This window comes from Pogoniulus pusillus, chromosome 32 (genome assembly GCF_015220805.1).
Source record: "Pogoniulus pusillus isolate bPogPus1 chromosome 32, bPogPus1.pri, whole genome shotgun sequence".
NCBI lineage: Eukaryota > Metazoa > Chordata > Aves > Piciformes > Lybiidae > Pogoniulus > Pogoniulus pusillus.
Genome location: NC_087295.1, coordinates 5,906,218 through 5,925,462, shown reverse-complemented (window position 1 = coordinate 5,925,462; position 19,245 = coordinate 5,906,218). Strand labels below are relative to the sequence as shown.

Sequence of the window (19,245 nt, the reverse complement as noted above, 5' to 3'; positions counted from 1 at the left end):
TGGGAATTGCTGAAGGACTGAAACAAAAAAGCCCAACTTCACAGAAACTTAGCTGTGACAAAACAGCACAAAATGTGCCTACTTATGGTCGACTTGGGAGTAAAGGACGGCCATAACTGGTTGATGAAGGAAGACTAAAGCATCGTGCTTCACCCAGCAGGAGTAAGAAAACAAATTTAGAGCGGTAAGAGTTACATAAATGTTTAATTATGATGAACAAAATATTGATTTGATGGTCTCCATAGTGCACTGCTAAGTTGGAGGAGTTATTCTTGAATGCTTAGCAAAGTCTGTTATTAAAACAATTGTTGTTAGTTTGTAAGACTTAAAAAGCCCAGAGATATGAGAGGTTTTTACACAAACTGCAATGAAAGCTGCTTGGATTTTTTAAACTAAGTCCAAGGGGTTAGGAAAAAAAGAAGATATGCAAAAGTGATTATCAGCCCTGCAGCATCTTGAAAGCTTGCAAAGGAGTTGTGTTGACGCTCTGCATTTTGCAGGGCCAGGCTTGTATTTTGCCTCCTGAACTACAGATTACAGGACTAAGAGCAATGGGGCAAGGTTTAGCAAACAGAAGAGTCTCTAGATACCATATAAATGGTCCTCAAACAGATCTAATTTCAGGTCTTCAGTGATTACTGTCAGGAAGAGGTGCTACTTGAGGCTGCACAGCAGTTCTGGAGACAAGTGTGCCAAAATGGCAGCAGAGCTCGTCAGAATGGTGGTGGAGCACCCCTGATAGACAATATACCTTGCTGGCTCTTCAGGAGAAGGGCTTCCTGTGAAACAGCCTGGTAGTTGGGATTTGGATGCTGGGAGGTGGGCAGAGAGTACTCCTCTGATCTCAGTTGGTTTTGTGCACCTGTGGACACTTAGACCACAGTTCATGAAACTCTGGCAGGATTTCCTCAGGACCCAAGTGCTGGCCCGTGCTTAGCTTCAGATCCAAATTCTACCCTGCTCTTTGAAACCAATAAACCTGTATCTGCTGCTTCTGCTCTGTCTTTGTCATAAATACTCCAGGTGCCTTTTTCAAAAGGTATTTCATGCAGGAGAACTCTACCCTCAGAGTAGTTTTCTCTATCAGGAGCAGAATATCTCATGAAGATATGGGGCCTGGCTGGACTTCAGTTATATTGATGTAAACAAAGAGCTCTGATTTGCTGCTCAGCAGTGATAAGACAAGGAGCAATGGCCACAAATTGGAACATAGAAGGTTTCACCTTAACATGAGGAGAAATTTCTACAGTGAGGCTGACAAAGCACTGGAACAGGCTGCCCATAGGGGTTGTGGAGTTGTCTCCTCTGGTGACTTTCAAACCCCACCTGCATGTGTTACTGTGCAGACTACCCTAGGGAATCCTGCCATGGCAGGGGGGTTGGACTTGATGATATCTGGAGGTCCCTTCCAACCTCTACAGTTCTGTCATTCTGTGATTCCAGATTGGCACTAGGGAAAACCAGAGCTGAACACCTGTGTAGTTTTTCCTCTGCACGCTGTTTTCTGACAAAGTGATTTTCGGCTTCACAACAGTGTCACTGACCACTGTCATCTCCTCTTGATTTACAGATGGGCTTCTTCCGCCGGAGGTACAAAGAAATAATTGAGGCTGAAAAGAGCAGAAAGGAGAACGAAGACAGTTGGGACTGGGTGCAGAAAAGTCAGTGAACTGCCTACGAAAACTACAGCCCAGTCATATGGCACCCGCTTGCTAGCCTGTAGGTCCTGCTCTCGTATCTTCCATATGTGGAAGAAGGAATCTTCTCCAGATTTTTCGGAGACCCCCTTGATGCTGTGTCTGTATCACTCCAACACGCTAGGGAACATATCCTGAGGCAATCACTGCGGCCATGCCAGGTGACTGGAGCGATTTACACTTCATTTAAGAGCTGAACTTTGAATGTTGGTAACCAAGCTGCAGTGCAGAGCAATATTTATAAATCCAACTATGTGGTATACCCTCAGGGGAAGACTCTTACCTAAAAGTATTTTTTATAAATATAAGCTTTTTATATTGATTATGTCTTTATATTTGTATCAATGTTTTATAGTGTCTATTGAATGGCTATATAGTTCACTCAAGCACTGATATCTGGCTAAGTCCTTGGAAATACATATATGTGTATATAAACCCCCCTTGTGCTTTTCAATGCGAGAGAGAGAAGAGAGGTTCGCAGAGAAAAGTAGCTGAAATCCTCACACGCTTCATTCACAAGGCTTGGTAATGTTGTGTATAGACCATTTAATGGCAGTAAGCCAAAGTCTTTTCACCCTCTCTTTCTTTGAGTTGAAATTTGGTGTTTGATTTGTAAACTAAAGAACCTAAAGAACATTAAAAAAACTAAGGAGCATCAAAGAACAGTACACAGATGTGATGTTCTGTGTCTGAGTCTGTCCTTTACTGGCCTGAGTGGAAGAAGATGCAAACTCTTCCTCCAAGACATGTAGCATGATTTGGAGTTTGCTTTGTCTCACAGAAGAGAGCATCACAGAATGTTTTTTTTTCTTTGGGAAGCTTTCTTGTCCAATCTGTAGTGCTTTGATCACAGCCTAGGACTGTGCAATTGGTATACCAGAAGGATATAATTGGGCCAACCACTATGGCATTGACAAATCTGTTGGAATGAAAAAAAAAATATAAATATATATATATACATAAAGAACTAGAGCCATGTGAATGTTAAGAAGGACAGGTTTTAGACTACTGTTAATGATTGTGAGCTGTTGCTATCAAAGCAAGAGATAAATTGCTGCCAGCTACGAGCATTACACCTGCCTTGTGAGTTTCAAACATGAGTTTGTTTGTTTGTATGACAATTTTAAGACAGGTAAGTAGATGCAAGGGTTAAAATGCCCAGGTCTCTGAATCTTGAAATTCTCTGTCTGAGTGTTCCAAGTACTGAATGCCAGCCTTCCTCAAGCATTAAGAAGGAAGCTCAGTCAAGGTGCAGATATTACAGTATCTCAGATTGCCACTTTGTTCAGAGGTAATTCCTTAGCAAATCATTTATGGGATTAGAACCTCAGTTGTCATTAATTCAACCATTGTTCCTTTAAAAAGCTCTTGGACTTCTGAATAGAAATGGTGGAACTCTGTGATGCTTGGGTTTTGACTCTACTTGTACTTTGCACCTTGTGTAAATAAGAAGTAAATGTCATGTTGGTAGAAAATCTATGTAAGGGAAAAAAGGGTCAAGCTCTGTGGTAGGAGGCGAAGGGGAAACAGGAATGAACTGTTTCAGGATGTCTTTTTCCATAAGGGAATGGTAAGAGAACTGCTTAAAATGTGGAAACTTGAATGCAGCGAACATGAAAGAAATCATGAGAGCAGATCTTATTCTTCCTCTTCCTTGCCAAATTGATCATAGCTCAACATTTTAAAAGATCAACCAGGTTCATACTCCTGTTTGCTTTTCTTCCCCTACGCTGACATCAACTGCCTGCTATTCCTACAGTACTGATCAATATTTATTAACTTAACTCTCTGCATCCATTAGGCAGAAGATGGATTTTAAGTGAATGAAGTGTATTGACTCCACCTTTGACAAGAAAAGCTATTAGCCTGTTGAGCTCTCTTTCTTGAGACAGTCCTTGGTGAGCTGCCAGATTTCCTGTAACAGGCGATCACTTAAGCCAGAATCTGAAACAAACCAAACTGCTGAGGCAAAATCCGGAGGTAACCACAGGTAGAGAGACTGAGAAACCTGGGGCTGTTTAGTTTGGAGAAGAGAAGGCTGAGAGGGGATCTGATAAATATCTGAGGGATGGATGTCAAGTGAATGGGGCCCAATCTCTTTTTGGTGGTCAGCAGCAATGAGACAAGGAGCAACAGCTACAAACTGGAACATAGAAGCTTTCACTTCAACGTGAGGGGAAACTTCTTTACAGTGAGGGTAACAGAGCACTGGAACAGGCTGCCCAGGTTGTGGAGTCACTTCCTCTGGAGATGCATTCCTGTGTGAACTATCCTATGGGATCTTTCTTGGCAGGGAGATTGGACTCAGTGACCTCAGGAGGGGCTTCCAACCTCTAAAGTTTTGTGATTCTGTAGTGAACTGTGAGTTTTATTTCAGACTGCAAAACCAAAAGGCTGATGGCTTTGACTGCACCGTGGAACCAGAGGGTGTTCAATGCCTCATAGTGTAACATTCACTATAATTAGTTTGATTATCATCAAACTAATAATGTCAGTTAGTTTGATAGTGTTTGAACTTCATCTGTCTGTGGCTGAAAAATACCTGATTGGCAGATACAAGAGCCTGAGGCTGATTCACAGAATCACAGAATGTCAGGGGCTGGAAGGGAGCTAGAAAGATCATAGAAACAGTAAGGGTTGGAAGGGACCACAAGGATCATCTAGTTCCAACTCCCCTGCCATGGGCAGGGACACCCTACCCTAGATCAGCCTGGCCAGAGCCCCATTCATCCTGCTCTTAAACACCTCCAGGGATGGGGCCTCAACCGCCTCCCTGGACAACCCATTCCAGGCTCTCACCACTCTCATGCTCAACAACTTCCTCCTCACGTTCAGCCTGAACTTACCCATCTCCAGCTTTGCTCCATTGCCTCTAGTCCTGTCACACCCTGATATCCTGAAAAGTCCTAAAGTCCTTCCACAGTTTATTTGTAGGCCCCCTTCAGATACTGAAATGTCACAATAAGGTCACCTGGGAGCCTCCTCTTCTCCATGTTGATCCGGTCCAACCCCCCCTGCCAGAGCAGGATCACCTATACCAGATTCACAGCTATAAATAACAGATTGCTTAAAATACTTGCTGGAAAAAAATAATTCCATTGATTTAGCTGTAAGAATTTTCAGTATCTTCCTTCTCTAAAACCAAATTTGGCTGAATCTGAAGATTTCCCTTCAAAAAGGAGGATGGAAATTCCCTTGGAAAAGTTGAAATTGAGTAATTCCCTTCTTTTTTTTTTTTAAACACAAAATTGCTTTCAGATCTGCCAAAAATGCTTCATTACAATATTTTAAAAGTCATAATTAGTTATTTTTTGGAAGCATCTTCCTAAAGCACATAAAAAAAAAATGATGGAAAGGTAAAACATCCATTTAATATTTTTGCATTGTGTTGGACAATTTTTTGTTAGAGACCTCCAAGATCATCCAGTCCAAACTATCACCCAGCCCTGTCCAATCAACTAGACCATGGCACTAAGTGCCTCAGCCAGGCTTTTTTTGAACACCTCCAGGGATGTACCTTTCCACTCCTTAAAAAGCCTTCAAACAAGCCAAACAAAAAACCCCAACCCTTACTAATACCAGTTGGTTGCAATCTGTTTCTAACCCCAAAATCTTCCCTAAATGTAATTTACTTTGGGAATGTATAGGAAATAGCTGTGCAGTGGATCTGGTGTTTGGTTTAGGTTTGGGTCTTTTTAACTAAGCAATCATAATAGATGTAATTGTATCCCAATCTAGAGACATGGTTACTTTGGAAACTGCTTCTAGGGCTCTGGAAGGTCTCATTTGTCAGCTGCTTGTTAGCTCCTTTATGCTGTATTGCTTGTGCAGCACAGCTGTGGGTAGCCATTGCACCAGCTCTCTCTTGTTCCATTTCGGGACGAGGTCTTGGGCAGCTTCATTGAAAGATTTACTGAATTAGCATTGATTGTCTTTATTATTTGTTTTTTTTTCCAGTGTGCTTGTTTTGCACTGGCTCTAAACTGTAGGTGTGGAAACCTATTAGCAGGACGATAACATTTTTTGTTGCATCTGCCAGGCAATCATCAACAGAATAAGGGGACACAGTCTCAAGCTGTGCCAGGGGAGGTACAGGCAGGATGTTAGGAGGAAGTTCTTCACAGAGAGAGTGATTTGCCTTTGGAATGGGCTGCCCAGGGAGGTGGTGGAGTTGCCAACCCTGGAAGTGTTCAAGAAAAGCCTGGCTGAGGCACTTAGTGCCATGGTCTAGTTGACTGGACAGGACTGGGTGATAGGTTGGATTGGATGATTTTGGAAGTCTCTTCCAACCTGGTTGATTCTATGAATCTATGATTTTCAAATGCATCATCTGGCACCTGAGAACTTTCTTTTAAGCCCTGAAGCTTGCAGTGTGTGGAGTGCATGCTGATGTGTACCACACTTGAAGTTGCTTTTAGGGTAGGAAGAAACCAATATTAGAAAAAATATGATTGAGAAGGTGGAGGAGTGGGGGTGGGGGTGGAAATTATTGAGAAATTGACTTGATGCAGAGCCTGTGCTGTTGCAATCTCATTTCAGCAGGCATTTCAGAGCAGGCATTTCAGAGCAGGCCACCACAGCACAGAGCTGAACTTCACATCCCAGGAGCTGAAGGTATGTGCCACTCTTCACAGCACATTTTGTGACTATTTCATTTGATAATCAAGGGTCTGCTCTTGGAAGTGGGCTTCCATCAGTTCACCACAAGCAAGAGCAGGCCTGGTATCTTGTGAAGCTGTCACTGGTATGCTCTGCTATTTGGCCATTGTTTTTTGTGAACAGATTCATAGAATGATTTAGATTAGAAATGACATTAAAGATCAGTTAGTTCCTACCTCCCTGCCATGAGCAGGGACACATTCCACTTTATGAGACCAGGTCCCTCAAAGGCCTCATTCAACCTGGCCCTGAAAACCTCCAGGGAGGGGACATTCATGACCTCCCCAGGTAACCTGTTTCAGAGTCTTGTCTGTGTTGTCCCAAATCACGCTGACTCCTCTGTTGCTCTTCAGCACTCCTAGACTCAAAATGAGCAAAAAGCTCCCACAAAACTGCTGCAAGTTTCTGTGGGCCCTTTCCTTTATCACCTCACCTGGGGGGATGCTGGGCAATGGCCATTACCAAGCAACAAAATCCACACCAAATCAGCAAAGTCTACAATTTCCTTACATTTCAGATCTCTCAGGTTTCTGTTGTAAGAGAGCATTCAATTTGAGCTTGCTCACTTGGGATTTTTAAGGAGCATATGAAGGATGTCCTGGATAGTCTTTACTCTTTTTCATATGGAGGACTTTTATGTCACTCTCTCTGTTAGGCTCTGCATTGGACAGCTTATACTTCATTCCTTTTCTTCATGGCACAAAACGTTTTGGTTTGCCTCTGCCTTGCAGCCCATAGGTGTGTGCATTTCAGTGGCTTATTTGAAGAATCACAGAATGTTAGGGGTTGGAAGGGATCTCGAGAGATCATCTAGCCCAGCCCCCCTGCTAGAGCAGGAAGGCAGCAAGCTGTAGAAAATACCAGAGCAGCCTCTGAATTGAAGTCACCTCACAAGTTACTTGGATTATCCCAGAGACAAATTGTGCTGGATGTCACCTCCAAGCCTGTCAGTCCTTTTGTCTCAAGGAGACAAAGGCTTTCACAATGCCAATCAGTGTAGAGAACCCTCTCTGCCTTGAGACATGGATGGGAAAGAGCCAAGGTGCAGGTGCAGGTACCTAGGCTCGCTGAAAGCAGCAGTTGCACAAAGGTTGTGTGTGGCAATATTTAGTCCTGACTCTCGTGGAAGTCTTCTGCCTGTGGGCACATTCTGGAGTCTCACACAAGTGTAGCATCTGTGTGGTCTGGGAATAGATGGTATTGCTTTCACTGGAGGATTAAGGGAGCCATGGAACTAAGTTCTTCTTTTGTCCAGGTCCATCTACCTGCCAGGGTTTTGTGGGTATAAAGACGAGTAGGATTTTGCTCCTTTAGTGTGCAGTGATTAAACTGGCACGGAGACTGTAACTGCCTTTGGAGCATGGTTTGGGTATGCCATAGGGGTCCCACACTGCTGTCACACCTATTTTTCTGAGAAGGTCACTCCCTATGTATTGTAAACTTGTATGTTTCTTTTTGTGGACTTGTGGTTGGAAGAATGTGCTCACTCTTATTGATGTCACCTGTATTTAGAAGCTCCTGTTCACCTGTATTCTAATTCACTTGCACTGTTTTGGATATGTCAGGTTTACAAAAGTACAACTTTTTGTTTGTTTGTTTGTTTTAATAAAAAGTGGCTGTAAAATTATCCTTATTATATACATATATATATATATAGTCACCTATTGTCCTTGTCCAGCTCAAGTATTTCCTTGTGAAATGAGTTAGACCTTTTCTCCTGTATATCTGAGTGTCTATCTGTGTGTGGGTAATGGACATCTTTTATTGTCCTTCTATAACTTGCACAAAACAAAGCTATTTGGAGAGCAAAACTAGCTTGGATACAGCAGTGTAAAGTATGGGAATTATAATAGCAGTGGGAATTATTACTTGGACTTGGGGGTACTGGTGGACAAGGTGGCTCCATCAGTGTGCACTCACAGCCCAGAGACACAGTTGTACCCTGGGCTGCATCAAAAGAAGTGTGGTCAGCAAGTTGAGGGAGATGATTCTGCCCCTCTACTCCACTCTGGTGAGACCCCCCACGGAGTACTGTGTCCAGTTCTGGAGCCACTATTACAGGAAAGATACGAATGTGCTGGAGTGTGTCCAGAGAACGGCCACAAGAATGCTCAGCGGGCTGGAGCTGCTCTGCTATGGAGACAGACTGAGAGAGTTGGGGCTGCTCAGTCTGAAGAACAGAAGGCTCCGAGGAGATCTTATTGTGGCCTTCCAGTATCTGAAGGGGCCTACAAGAAAACTGCTGACTGTTTAGGATGTCAGGGAGTGATAGGACTAGGGGGAATGGAGCAAAAATAGAAGTAGATAGATTCAGGTGGGATGTTAGGAAGTTCTTCAGCATGAGGCTGGTGAGACACTGGAACCAGGTTATTCAGGAAGGTGGTGGAAGCCCCATCCCATGTGATCTTTAAGACCAGGCTGGATGAGGCTCTGAGCAAGCTGATCCAGTGTGAGGTGTCCCTGCCACGGCAGAGGGGTTGGAACTGAATGACTCTTGAGCTCCCTTCCAGCCCTGGCAATTCTATCATTCTGTATAGTCTTACCAACATCACATTAAACCCTACATGCTGTTGACATTGCCTTATGATGACTGCCACCCTGTGTAACCTGATTTCTCTTTCAACTTGTATGAATTTGAAAGTCAAATTATTTAGTTCCATGATTTTTGGTTCTCTACAAGTATTCATATTCTGTGAGCAACTGACCAACGTATTAGAAAGTTTTTCTACAACTTCATGCATCCCTGTGCTTACTTCGTGGAAGAGAGTAGAAGTTGGATAGAAGCAGTGACAAGAGCTGACTGATTTCTATGGCTGTGATGTGCCTCTTTGGATTACTTACACCTGCTAGAGGTCGCATTGACTTTTTCTCCTCGTTATATGCTGGTAAATTATGAACTGATCTGAACCTTCATTTGGAAACAAAACTGAAAACTGAACCTGAAATTCCAGATTCTCTTTTTCCTCATCTTCAGCTTCATTCTCCAGGGTTTTTTTTTCTGGCGGACTCTCCGTGGTTAAGTGCTTAAATGTTCTACACCACACAGAAATTCTCTGTTTCCCTTGTGTAAGCCTGTCAGCTAAGTATCTGAGAGCAGGCTGGGCAGAGCTAAGACCCAGTCTGTGACTCAGAGGTATTAGGAGAGGCTCCAAGAAGAAGTGGGTCCTGGCATGTAGGTAGCACCTTCAAACTGAAAACAAATGTTCTCAGTGAGTGAAACTTTCTCTAGGAGAAAGAAAACATCGTTGGGCGAAAGCGGTAGGAGGATGCTGCTGCAGAGAGGAATGCAAAGCACAGTTTGCTTTCGGAGATTAGTGGCAGCTTTAGTGTGGCAGCAGCTAAAACAATAAGCAGAAACTCGTTGGAATGCCTTTTTGTTACAGTGCAAGAGCCTGTGGAAGCAGGCAGCAGCCCTTGCAGCCTGGGGATGGGGATGGCTGAGGTAACAGTGCCCCTTACTGGTGTTTAATGAGCGGAGCCCAGCAGGCTGCACGCTGCGGGATTTTGGGTTGCCTTCCCCAGAAGAGGCTTTCAAGAAACTCTTCGGAACTCTGTGCCAAAGTGCTTTTGTTTTAGAAAACCAACCTCAAACCTTCTGTAGATATGCCTCTTCCAGATTCACCAAGAAGGAAAGAGCTGGATCAAAACCTGCTCGGAACCGAAGGAAAGGAAGATGTCCTTTTACCACGGCAGCACCAGCTCGTTTGCCAGCAGGCTGCTCAGCCTGGCTCCTGTAGGACTGGAATTGGTTTGACGTTTTGTTGGCTACTGGCCTGCTCCTAGGACTGGGCACCACAGGAGCTCCTGGGCTACCTCTTTTCCACTTAATAGCAAAACCCCCAGTGAGAAAGAGAAAAGTGACTTTTCCTCATGCCTTTGGGTCTGGTGTGTCACTTTGATTTGATTCAAATTTTGAGTGCCTACAACCACGCTAGGTCGTTGAGTCCCAGAATGACTTAGGAGAGTGTCATGGCACTCACCAAAGATGCAAAATAGATCTTTTGGTCCTCTGGCCTCAATTGGCTTTCTCCCAGAATCAAAACAACCAAAGGAGCTGTTTTGGAAAGATTCAGCCTGATCTAGGGTAGGGTGTCCCTGCCCATGGCAGGGGGTTGGAACTAGATGATCCTGGCAGTCTCTTCCAAAGCTGACTGATTCTATGATCCTGTGAAACAGATTTAAAGTCATACGTCTGCTCACTCCTGCCTATCCAATATTTTCAGTGGCTGCAAACAGATTTTATTTGCTAGTAGTTTTGACAGAAGTAAAGGAATGAAGCATCTTGACAAAAGAGACGTGGAAATTAATCTTTTCATGTATTAGCCATATTACAATTTCTTGTGGCTGTCAGAAAGCATCAATTAATGGATTTCCAGCTCATGTCTTCTTTGCTGTTGGTGTAGTTAGTGTTGTTTTAATGGCTGAACTTCTAGATGTACTGTGTTTTGGTAAGTTACCCAGCAGTTCAAGAGCTGTAAAGGATCAGAAATTGACGAGGTGGTAACCCTGAGCAGAGGTTTTCCCCATTCAGATGTGATGTATTGACTTTCCTGAAATGATTCTAGATTTATCCCAACACAAGTGAGAAGGGACTCCAACAGATTCCCTCGAAGATGAAGGACACACATCATGAGACAAGCATTGCACTGATCTGTGTAAGTGCTAATGTACAGTAATTTCTGTCATCTAAACAGTATTCCTCTGGGTTTGCTGACTGAGAGCTGTGCAATTCAGTCCTAACAATGCTGCTCCGTGCTGTATTCACGAGGGGAAAAGGAACAGCAAGAAAGATCACTTCATCTAGCAGAGGCTGCTTCCCAGAGGTGATAGAGTCTGTCCTTCATCAGGCTCTCAATGGAGATGGGGCACCTGAGAGCTGAACACGACCTGCCTCCTTACCTTATCTAACTGGAATAATCAGGCTGATGGCTGAAAAACCTATTATGTGTTTTGCTCTGTTGGTTTTAGAATGGCACAGAAAAGGAAGCTGGCAGTGAAGTGATTACCTGGTAAGAGACCAGAATACTTGCTCAGAATGAAGTTCACAAAGCCTATATATATAGGGTTGGATGGAAGGTGATGGAAATGGAGTAAACCACTTTTCTCCATTTTAATTTTGAGTGTAAGAAAACACAAGGTTCTTTGGTGAGATTCCTGCACACCAACAGGAAGGCAGCATGTTGCCCTAGCTTTTAGCTCAAGACTGTGTCCATGACATGGCTTCATCAAAGGAAGGGCTCACACTTCATTTTGACCAGGTGGCACATGTCACCCTTGTCTCATGCTCCACTGCCTGCTCAGCTGTGCTTGTCCCACTCTTGCTCCAATCCTACAGACACTACCAGCTTTTTCACCTGGCCTCGTCTGAAGTTTCTCCTCTGCTCCATAAATGCTATTATCCTTTCACCCTGTATTACCCTTTTTGCCTGACTAACAAATTCAGAGGACTGGCTTAAATTTAAGTGGATTTTCCTAACTTGCACTTAGTTTGAAATATGTCACTTGTGTCTCAGACGCAGAGAAAGAATTGTCCTGAAATCTTGGCAGCTTTCCCAACTACATCAATAGTTTCTGAGGCCTGTGGGAGGCTGTGTCGGGCACTGTGGTCCTTTCCTAAGATATCATGCACTTAAAGCACCATTAATTATTGTCTAATTACTTTCAGCAATGAGGCATGGGCAGAAAAAAAGTGCTCTGAGATGGTGAAGTTGTCAATTATGTCTGGTAATTAAGGGGCCAGGTGCATGTTTTATTTAACAAGATAAATATATCCCCAGATGCTGCGTATCTGGAAGTTCATAAGCACGCAGGTATTTGGTACCTGATGTGCCAATGTCACCTTCAGCAAGTGCTCACTTAAGGTGGCCCTTTTTTTTGTGCTCAGTAAGGTTTGAATTGGCATAGGAGGCCCCTGCCCATCGTGTGAGCTGCTCTTATTTCTCTCTCTCTGAAGGCCAGGCTGATTTACTTTAATATGCACTGAAAAATGTTGTTTTATTTAATTTCTTTGGTTAATTTTCCAACTAGTAGAGCTGCCACCTACTTCTGAGTGCTGCCATGCCCTGTAGGGGACAGTCTTACAACAGGGTGAGAAGATCTCAGCAGTGCTTTTAAAGCCCATTTATTTTGATGCCAGGAGTTAAAAGCTGACATATATTATGAAAGGAGCTCTTAAGTATCAAACATTTCTGTTTGCAGTAAACCTTTTCCTCAACAAGGTGAAAACTAAAATGTTCAAAGCTCATGTCCTAAAGCCCCCATGTTTTCTAAGGAAAGAATGTTCCATGCTTCAGTACAATGGAAGAATCTTGAATTAGTTCATTTTAATTTCAGTTCCTTTTAATTTCTTTCACCACTTGACTCTTGACGTTGTTACCCCTTGGGTTTAATCTAAGGCTTTTGGAAATTGCTTAAGTGCTGTTTACTAACTCAGCTGGACTAGCTGATGGTTGTAGATTGCTTCTAACCAAAGCAATTGCTTGTAGAATGTTTGTTGTAGATTGCTTCTAACAGATCTAACCAAACTGTTCTATTCTCTTCTAGTTTGATGTCTTTTCCATTAACTAAGATGTGTATGGCTGATTTAAAGGCAGCTTTACACTTACATCTTTAGTATATTTACAGCTGTGCACAGGATCACAGGATGTTAGGGGTTGGAAGGGACCTCTGGAGGTCATCGAGTCCAACCACCTCACCAGAGCATTTTAGACCTCTCCCTATGGCACCGGTGGTGAAGAATTCTGGGTGGATTCAGCTGCTTTCATAATGCTACAGAACCCTACCATTCCCGTGAAGAAGGTATGCATGCACCTTCAGGCCGGCAGAATGGGTTTGCCTTCAGAGTTCAGGGTGTGCATATGTAAGCTGGGAGAGTTCTGAGGTACGTAGAATACATACCTCAGACTTTGCTTCAGTGATTTTGCTTTCAAAGTGAAGCAATCTGACATGTAAAAGAAAAAGCCACTAACAGTTGTTAAAAAGAAATAGATCACTTCTGATGATTTCTGCACTGGAAGCAGGGTGAGTGTACTGAGCAAACATCAGTCCCCACTTGATTTCCTCCTTTTTTAACTCTTCTTCATGTCTGTCCTCAGTGCTGGGTGAGATGGACCTTAGGTTTGGTGCAGAGCAAGCATTTATACATCTTCCTGTCTTTCAGCTTGCCTGCAGCGGCAAGGGAAATTGCTCAGATGAGTTATGGCACCAGAGAATCCCTCTGGCATCCTAAGGGAATTCTTTGTTTTGTTTCAGTGGTGGCATTATTTTGGCCTTTCAGTATCTGAAGGGGGCCTACAAAAAAGCTGGAGAAGGATTTTTCAGGGTATCAGAAAGTGACAGGACTTGGAGGGAATGGAGCAAAGCTGGAGATGGGTAAGTTCAGGTTGGACGTGAGGAGGAAGCTATTCAGTATGAGAGTGGTGAGAGCCTGGAATGGGTTGTCCAGGGAGGCGGTTGAGGCCCCATCCCTGGAGGTGTTTAAGAGCAGGATGAATGGGGCTCTGGCCAGGCTGATCTAGGGTAGGGTGTCCCTGCCCATGGCAGGGAGGTTGGGATTAGATGACCCTTGTGGTCCCTTCCAACCCTGACTGATTCTATGACTCTATTAGTATTATTAATAGTAGTAGTATTAGTATTATTGTTATTCTTTTTGTTGTTGTGGTTGTAAATTTAATCACATAATTTAATGTCATAAATTTATATAAGAATACAGCTGTTATTATATTTAATTTAATATTTAAACATTAAAGTTAATGTATTGAATAAATACAATTATATAATTAAGTCTATATCATCATAGATATTATATCTGCAGATGTAAATATAATTATTGCTGTCATTTTAGATTTAATTATTATTTAAAGTTAGTATGTTTAATAATTTTAATTATATAAGTAAATATGCAATTACACATATAGCAACAGCAACAACACATAATAATAATAATAATAATTCATCTTTCCATATAAGTAAAACAAAATATCCCCATTCCCATGTAAGTCAGCTGTCCTCTCTTAAAGAGAGTAACACAACATAGTGATAGAGGAAGGAAGCCTGAGGGCACCAGTTCGAGTTTGATGTTTGTTTTTTGCTGGTTTACTCTTGCCTTTTATGGCTTTCCTGTTGCAGATGGAGAGTAAATTGTTTCAGTAGCACTTTCAACTTCTCAGCAAACTGCTTCTGAAGAAAATATTTCAGCCTGCACCTGGGATAAGCTCCCCATATCAAATAGCCAAAGTGCCCAATATCAACTCTCCAAACATCCAATTTCCCTATAAGCTTTTGAGTCATAGAATCAACCAGGTTGAAAGAGACGTCCAAGATAACCCAGTCCAACCTAGCACCCAGTCATTTCAAAACTCACCAAGGAGAGTTTGGTATTCTGTTTCTTTCCATCATGTGAAGTTCTCACTCCCTCTGTCATAACTCTTTACAATTTACTATCTAGCATTCTCCCGTCATACAGTCGATAGCGAATCCCTTCCCTCTGCCACCCTGAACATATGTTACTGCAGCAAAACATTTCAGGTTGTTCCCAGAGGAAAACTGTCCTTCAGATGCCAATCAACAATATTAATAACAGCGACGAAACAAATTCCACTTTGCTTAGCTCATCCTAAAAGCTGAAGTGCTGCTGAAGGCCAGTCAGGAACACAACTGGACAAGGTGTCCATGTAAAGAGTGTTGAAGAAGTGTAATCTGTAATTGCAATTCAGTCCCCAAACAGCAGGTGATGGCTGCTTCTTCCATGCCTCTGTGCTGCAGCAACCTCATAACATCAAGTGCTAATAAATGGTGATGCTTTGTTTCCCCATTTGGCCTTTTTCTTTTTCCCCAAGCGTAGACGTGACACTTTGGGAGGTGGCAGAACCAAAGCTCTGAAGGACCAAGTCTTCTCGCTGGGGATCAGGTAGGGCCTCACTGGTGTTGTGATGAGCGTTGCCGTAAGAAGATGCTCTGAGGATGTGAAGCTGGATGCTGCTTTTTACCTGTGAGTAATATTTCTGCGGGACTGTCGATGGTGGCATTGCCCCGTGTGTGCTGTGTGACAGAGTCAGCCTTAGCCCTTCAGCCTGCTACAGTAGATCAGAGAATCACAGAACTGCCAGGGCTGGAAGGGAGCTCAAGAGTCATTCAGTTCCAACCCCTCTGCCATGGGCAGGGACACCTCACACTAGATCGGCTTGCTCAGAGCCTCATCCAACCTGGTCTTAAGGACCACATGGGATGGGGCTTTCACCACCTTCCTGGACAACCTGTTCCAGTGTCTCACCAGCCTCCTGCTGAAGAACTTCCTAACATCCTACCTGAATCTACCCACTTCTAGTTTTGCTCCGTTCTCCCTAGTCTATGGCTACCTGACATCCTAAACAGCAGCTTTCTTGTAGGCCCCCTGCAGATACTGAAGGCCACAATGAGGTCTCCTTAGAGCAGGGGTCCTCAAACGTTTTAAACCGGGGGCTGGTCACTGTGGCTCAGACACCGTCGGGGGCCGCACTATAGTTTGGCTCCAGCCCAGCAGTGCCAGGGCCGGGCAGTGGTTTGGTTCAGCCTGGTCCCGCCCGTGCCCGGGCAGCCAGCAGCGGATCAGGGGGCAGGAAGCCGCTGCTCGGTTTCCCGCCCAAGCCCCGGCCGGGGGGGGGGTCTGTCGATACCGGCGGGACGCATTGAGCACCTTGGGGGGCCCTATCCCGCCCGTGGGCCGTAGTTTGAGAACCCACTGCCTTAGAGCCTTCTCCTCTCCAAACCGAAGAGCCCAAACTCTCTCAGTCTGTCTTCACAGCAGAGGTGCTCCAGCCTCTGATCATCCTCTTGGCCCTTCTCTGGACACGTTCCAGAGGAAGAAAAAGATATGTCCACGAGGAGATGTTATGACTAAAGTCAGGATCAGTTTGGCGCTGGCATTTTTTTACCAGGGACTAGGCAAGCATCATTTCCCCCCTCACTCCAGGGTAATTTTAAGTGTCACAGTATCACAGTATCATCAGGGTTGGAAGAGACCTCACAGATCATCAAGTCCAACCCTTTACCACAGAGCTCAAGGCTAGACCATGGCACCAAGTGCCACGTCCAACCTTGCCTTGAACTGCCCCAGTATGTACTGTTAAAGCTAACAGCAGCCTCAGCTACCTGTCTCCTGAGCTGCTGTTTGTACACTGATATTGCACTCCTGCCCAGGTGAGCCAAGCTCTAGACTGTTTCATGAAACTAGTAAAAGAAATACTCCAAAGCTTCTGTGATATTAGAATGCTTCAGCATGTCCAGAGAAGGGCGATGAGGCTGGTGAGAGGCCTTGAGCACAGCCCTACGAGGAGAGGCTGAGGGAGCTGGGATTGGTTAGCCTGGAGAAGAGGAGGCTCAGGGGTGAGCTTATTGCTGTCTGCAACTACCTGAGGGGTGGTTGTGGCCAGGAGGAGGTTGCTCTCTTCTCTCAGGCAGCCAGCACCAGAACAAGAGGACACAGCCTCAAGCTGCATTGAGGGAAATTTGGGCTTGAGGTGAGGAGAAAGTTCTTCCCTGAGAGAGTCATTGGACACTGGAATGGGCTGCCCGGGGAGGTGGTGGAGTCGCCGTCCCTGGAGCTGTTCAAGGCAGGATTGGACGTGGCACTTGGTGCCATGGTCTAGCCTTGAGCTCTGTGGTAAGGGGTTGGACTTGATGATCTATGAGATCTCTTCCAACCTTGATGATACTGTGAAAATCCTCCAGGATTTTGGCCTTTATCATGCCAATTGACCTTGGCAATGTAAAAAGGCTGCAAGACACAAAGAGTCTGAAAGAGATATAGAAGATAAAGCTTTGTTTTTAGCACAAGAGTCACTAGCCCCATGATTTAAAAGCAAATTGTTCTGCTGTGGTGTGATATCCTCTTTGTCATTCTTCTCTGAACAAGCTTTGAATGGTAGTTGCACTTTTAGAGTAGTATAAAGTTTGGTATCTGGCAAGTTTTCAGTGCAGTTTATATTTACTACTCAAAGCTAAACAAAATCAGCCACCTAACCTTGCCAAACAATGAGTCTGTGCCCTGCTCCAGCAGTCATTCTGCTATAAGTCTTAAAGCTGTAGGCTGAGGTAAGAAAATGTAGCTCATGTCCTTTAATGTGAATACTCTCCCTCATTTGCCCTGCGTTTGAATCAGTAATGTGTTCAAAGCCACCTTGGATAATTGGAATAATCTCCTCAAATTGCCTGTGTCTCCTGATGCCTACACTAACCCCACAACAGCATTTTGCCACCTCATTTACTGTATTGTCCTGCTGCTTCATGCCATTCTGCTTTCCTGTATAGACTCATTTTGCCAGCCTGGTGCCTTGAACTATAGAAACTGCAGAAGTGGTTAGGCAGGGACTTTTTGGGTGGTTTTTGCTATTTGGAATATCCTCATTTCAGTCTGTGGCTTCAAACAAGATGTTATAGATACAACAAACCTCAAACTACTCGAAACTTGGAGAGACTTTGAATTCTAGACAGGAAAAACCCCAAACCAAACCAAAACAACACAAAACCAGAAAGAGTTTCCCCAAACCAGAGTTAAAACACTTGGTTGTTAAAACCCAGCTTGTTTAGTTTAGTTGCTTTCATATCTTCATGGCAAGCACTTCCAGCACAGCCACAGCAGAGATAATTGGAGCAGCCGGGTGAATGTAAATCTGAGGAGGATTAAGCCCACTGCCTATAAAGCTCATGGAGCTCTCAAGCAATCCAGCAGTGATCAATTCATTATCATTACAAGCAGCTTGCCAATGAAAACCTACAGGCTATTGAAGGCAAGATGACTGTAAAATTGGAGATCAGACCAACTCTAATGCTCACTAATGGACATGAACATTAGCCTTGCAGCTTTAGCCAGCTGCACCAAAAGAGGCCCTGGTGACATTTCTGGGTATGGTGCATTAGGGGTTCCCTGCCCACCCCCCCCCCCCCCCACCCCCCCCCCTTTTTTTAATTTGTAATTTAGCATGTGGATTTAGTATTTTTTTGTATTTAAAGTAGCTGAGGAAAGTAAAAAGTTGGAAAGAATACTGGAAGTGGAAAAGAATGAAGATCCCCTGTTGGCTTGTCTTAAATATTCCTTTCCTCAGTTTTTGCAGTATTCAGCACTGGAACCTCTTAGTGAACATTTTCTCCTCACCAAACTTGATTTATTTACTTTACAGTCCAGTGCTAGCACTGTCGGGCACTAGATGCCAAATGAAACAAGGGAGGTAAAACTGACACTACGTAAACACAGAAAAAGCCAAGTTTATGTGTACAGAAAGCTCCTCCCTGCTAGTGAGCAGATCTTGAACATCAAGAATAAACCCCGATTCATTTGTACCTGAGAACTTTCTTAGTACAAAGCTGCGATAACCTTTTGACAGAAATTATGACTTAGACAGTAGTTAGGAGGCAAGTTAGGAGAGTGACTTCAAAGCTATATCGATGCCCAAGCAGCAGTTCAATTTCCCTGCTCAATTTAGCATCATCTCAAGGAGCTCACTTTACGTTTTTGTTGCAGAAACGACATCGCAACAAAGACTTCTGGCACTCCCTTTTTCAGTCATGCCGAGTTCATTATCCTGACTAAACTGCTTTTATGCTATTAGCTGTCCACAGCTAACCCCAGGATCAGTTCTGCCCTTTTTAGTTCTTTTGTACATCATTCCATCATGTTAATTTTTAACAGGCTCTGTTATATAAAGTAGCTTGGCCACAGCGCTGCAAGTTACACAGTAGTACCCTGGGCAGGGCTCTCTCTCTGGCAGCCACTTGGATTTGAGGTTGGTTACACATTTCAGGCATTTATTGTCTTTGTGAGGACTTCAAAAAGCACATTAAGAGAAACCCAGGGCTGTTGAAAAGCTGTCTGTTCGCTGATGTTTCTGAAGCCTTTAAGCAGAGAGTTCTATTA

At 43.9% G+C, this 19,245-nt stretch overlaps 1 protein-coding gene across 1 annotated transcript in view; it reads left to right on the top strand.

The window, feature by feature from the left end:
* ITGA9 (integrin subunit alpha 9) overlaps nucleotides 1-2,371 on the top strand; it is a 244,780-nt gene extending 242,409 nt beyond the window's left edge. The window contains exon 28 of the mRNA XM_064169690.1: nucleotides 1,571-2,371. Coding sequence (XP_064025760.1) covers nucleotides 1,571-1,669 — 99 coding nt within the window. The 3' untranslated portion in view covers nucleotides 1,670-2,371. The remainder of the gene's footprint in view (nucleotides 1-1,570) is intronic.
* Nucleotides 2,372-19,245: the final 16,874 nt, after the last annotated feature.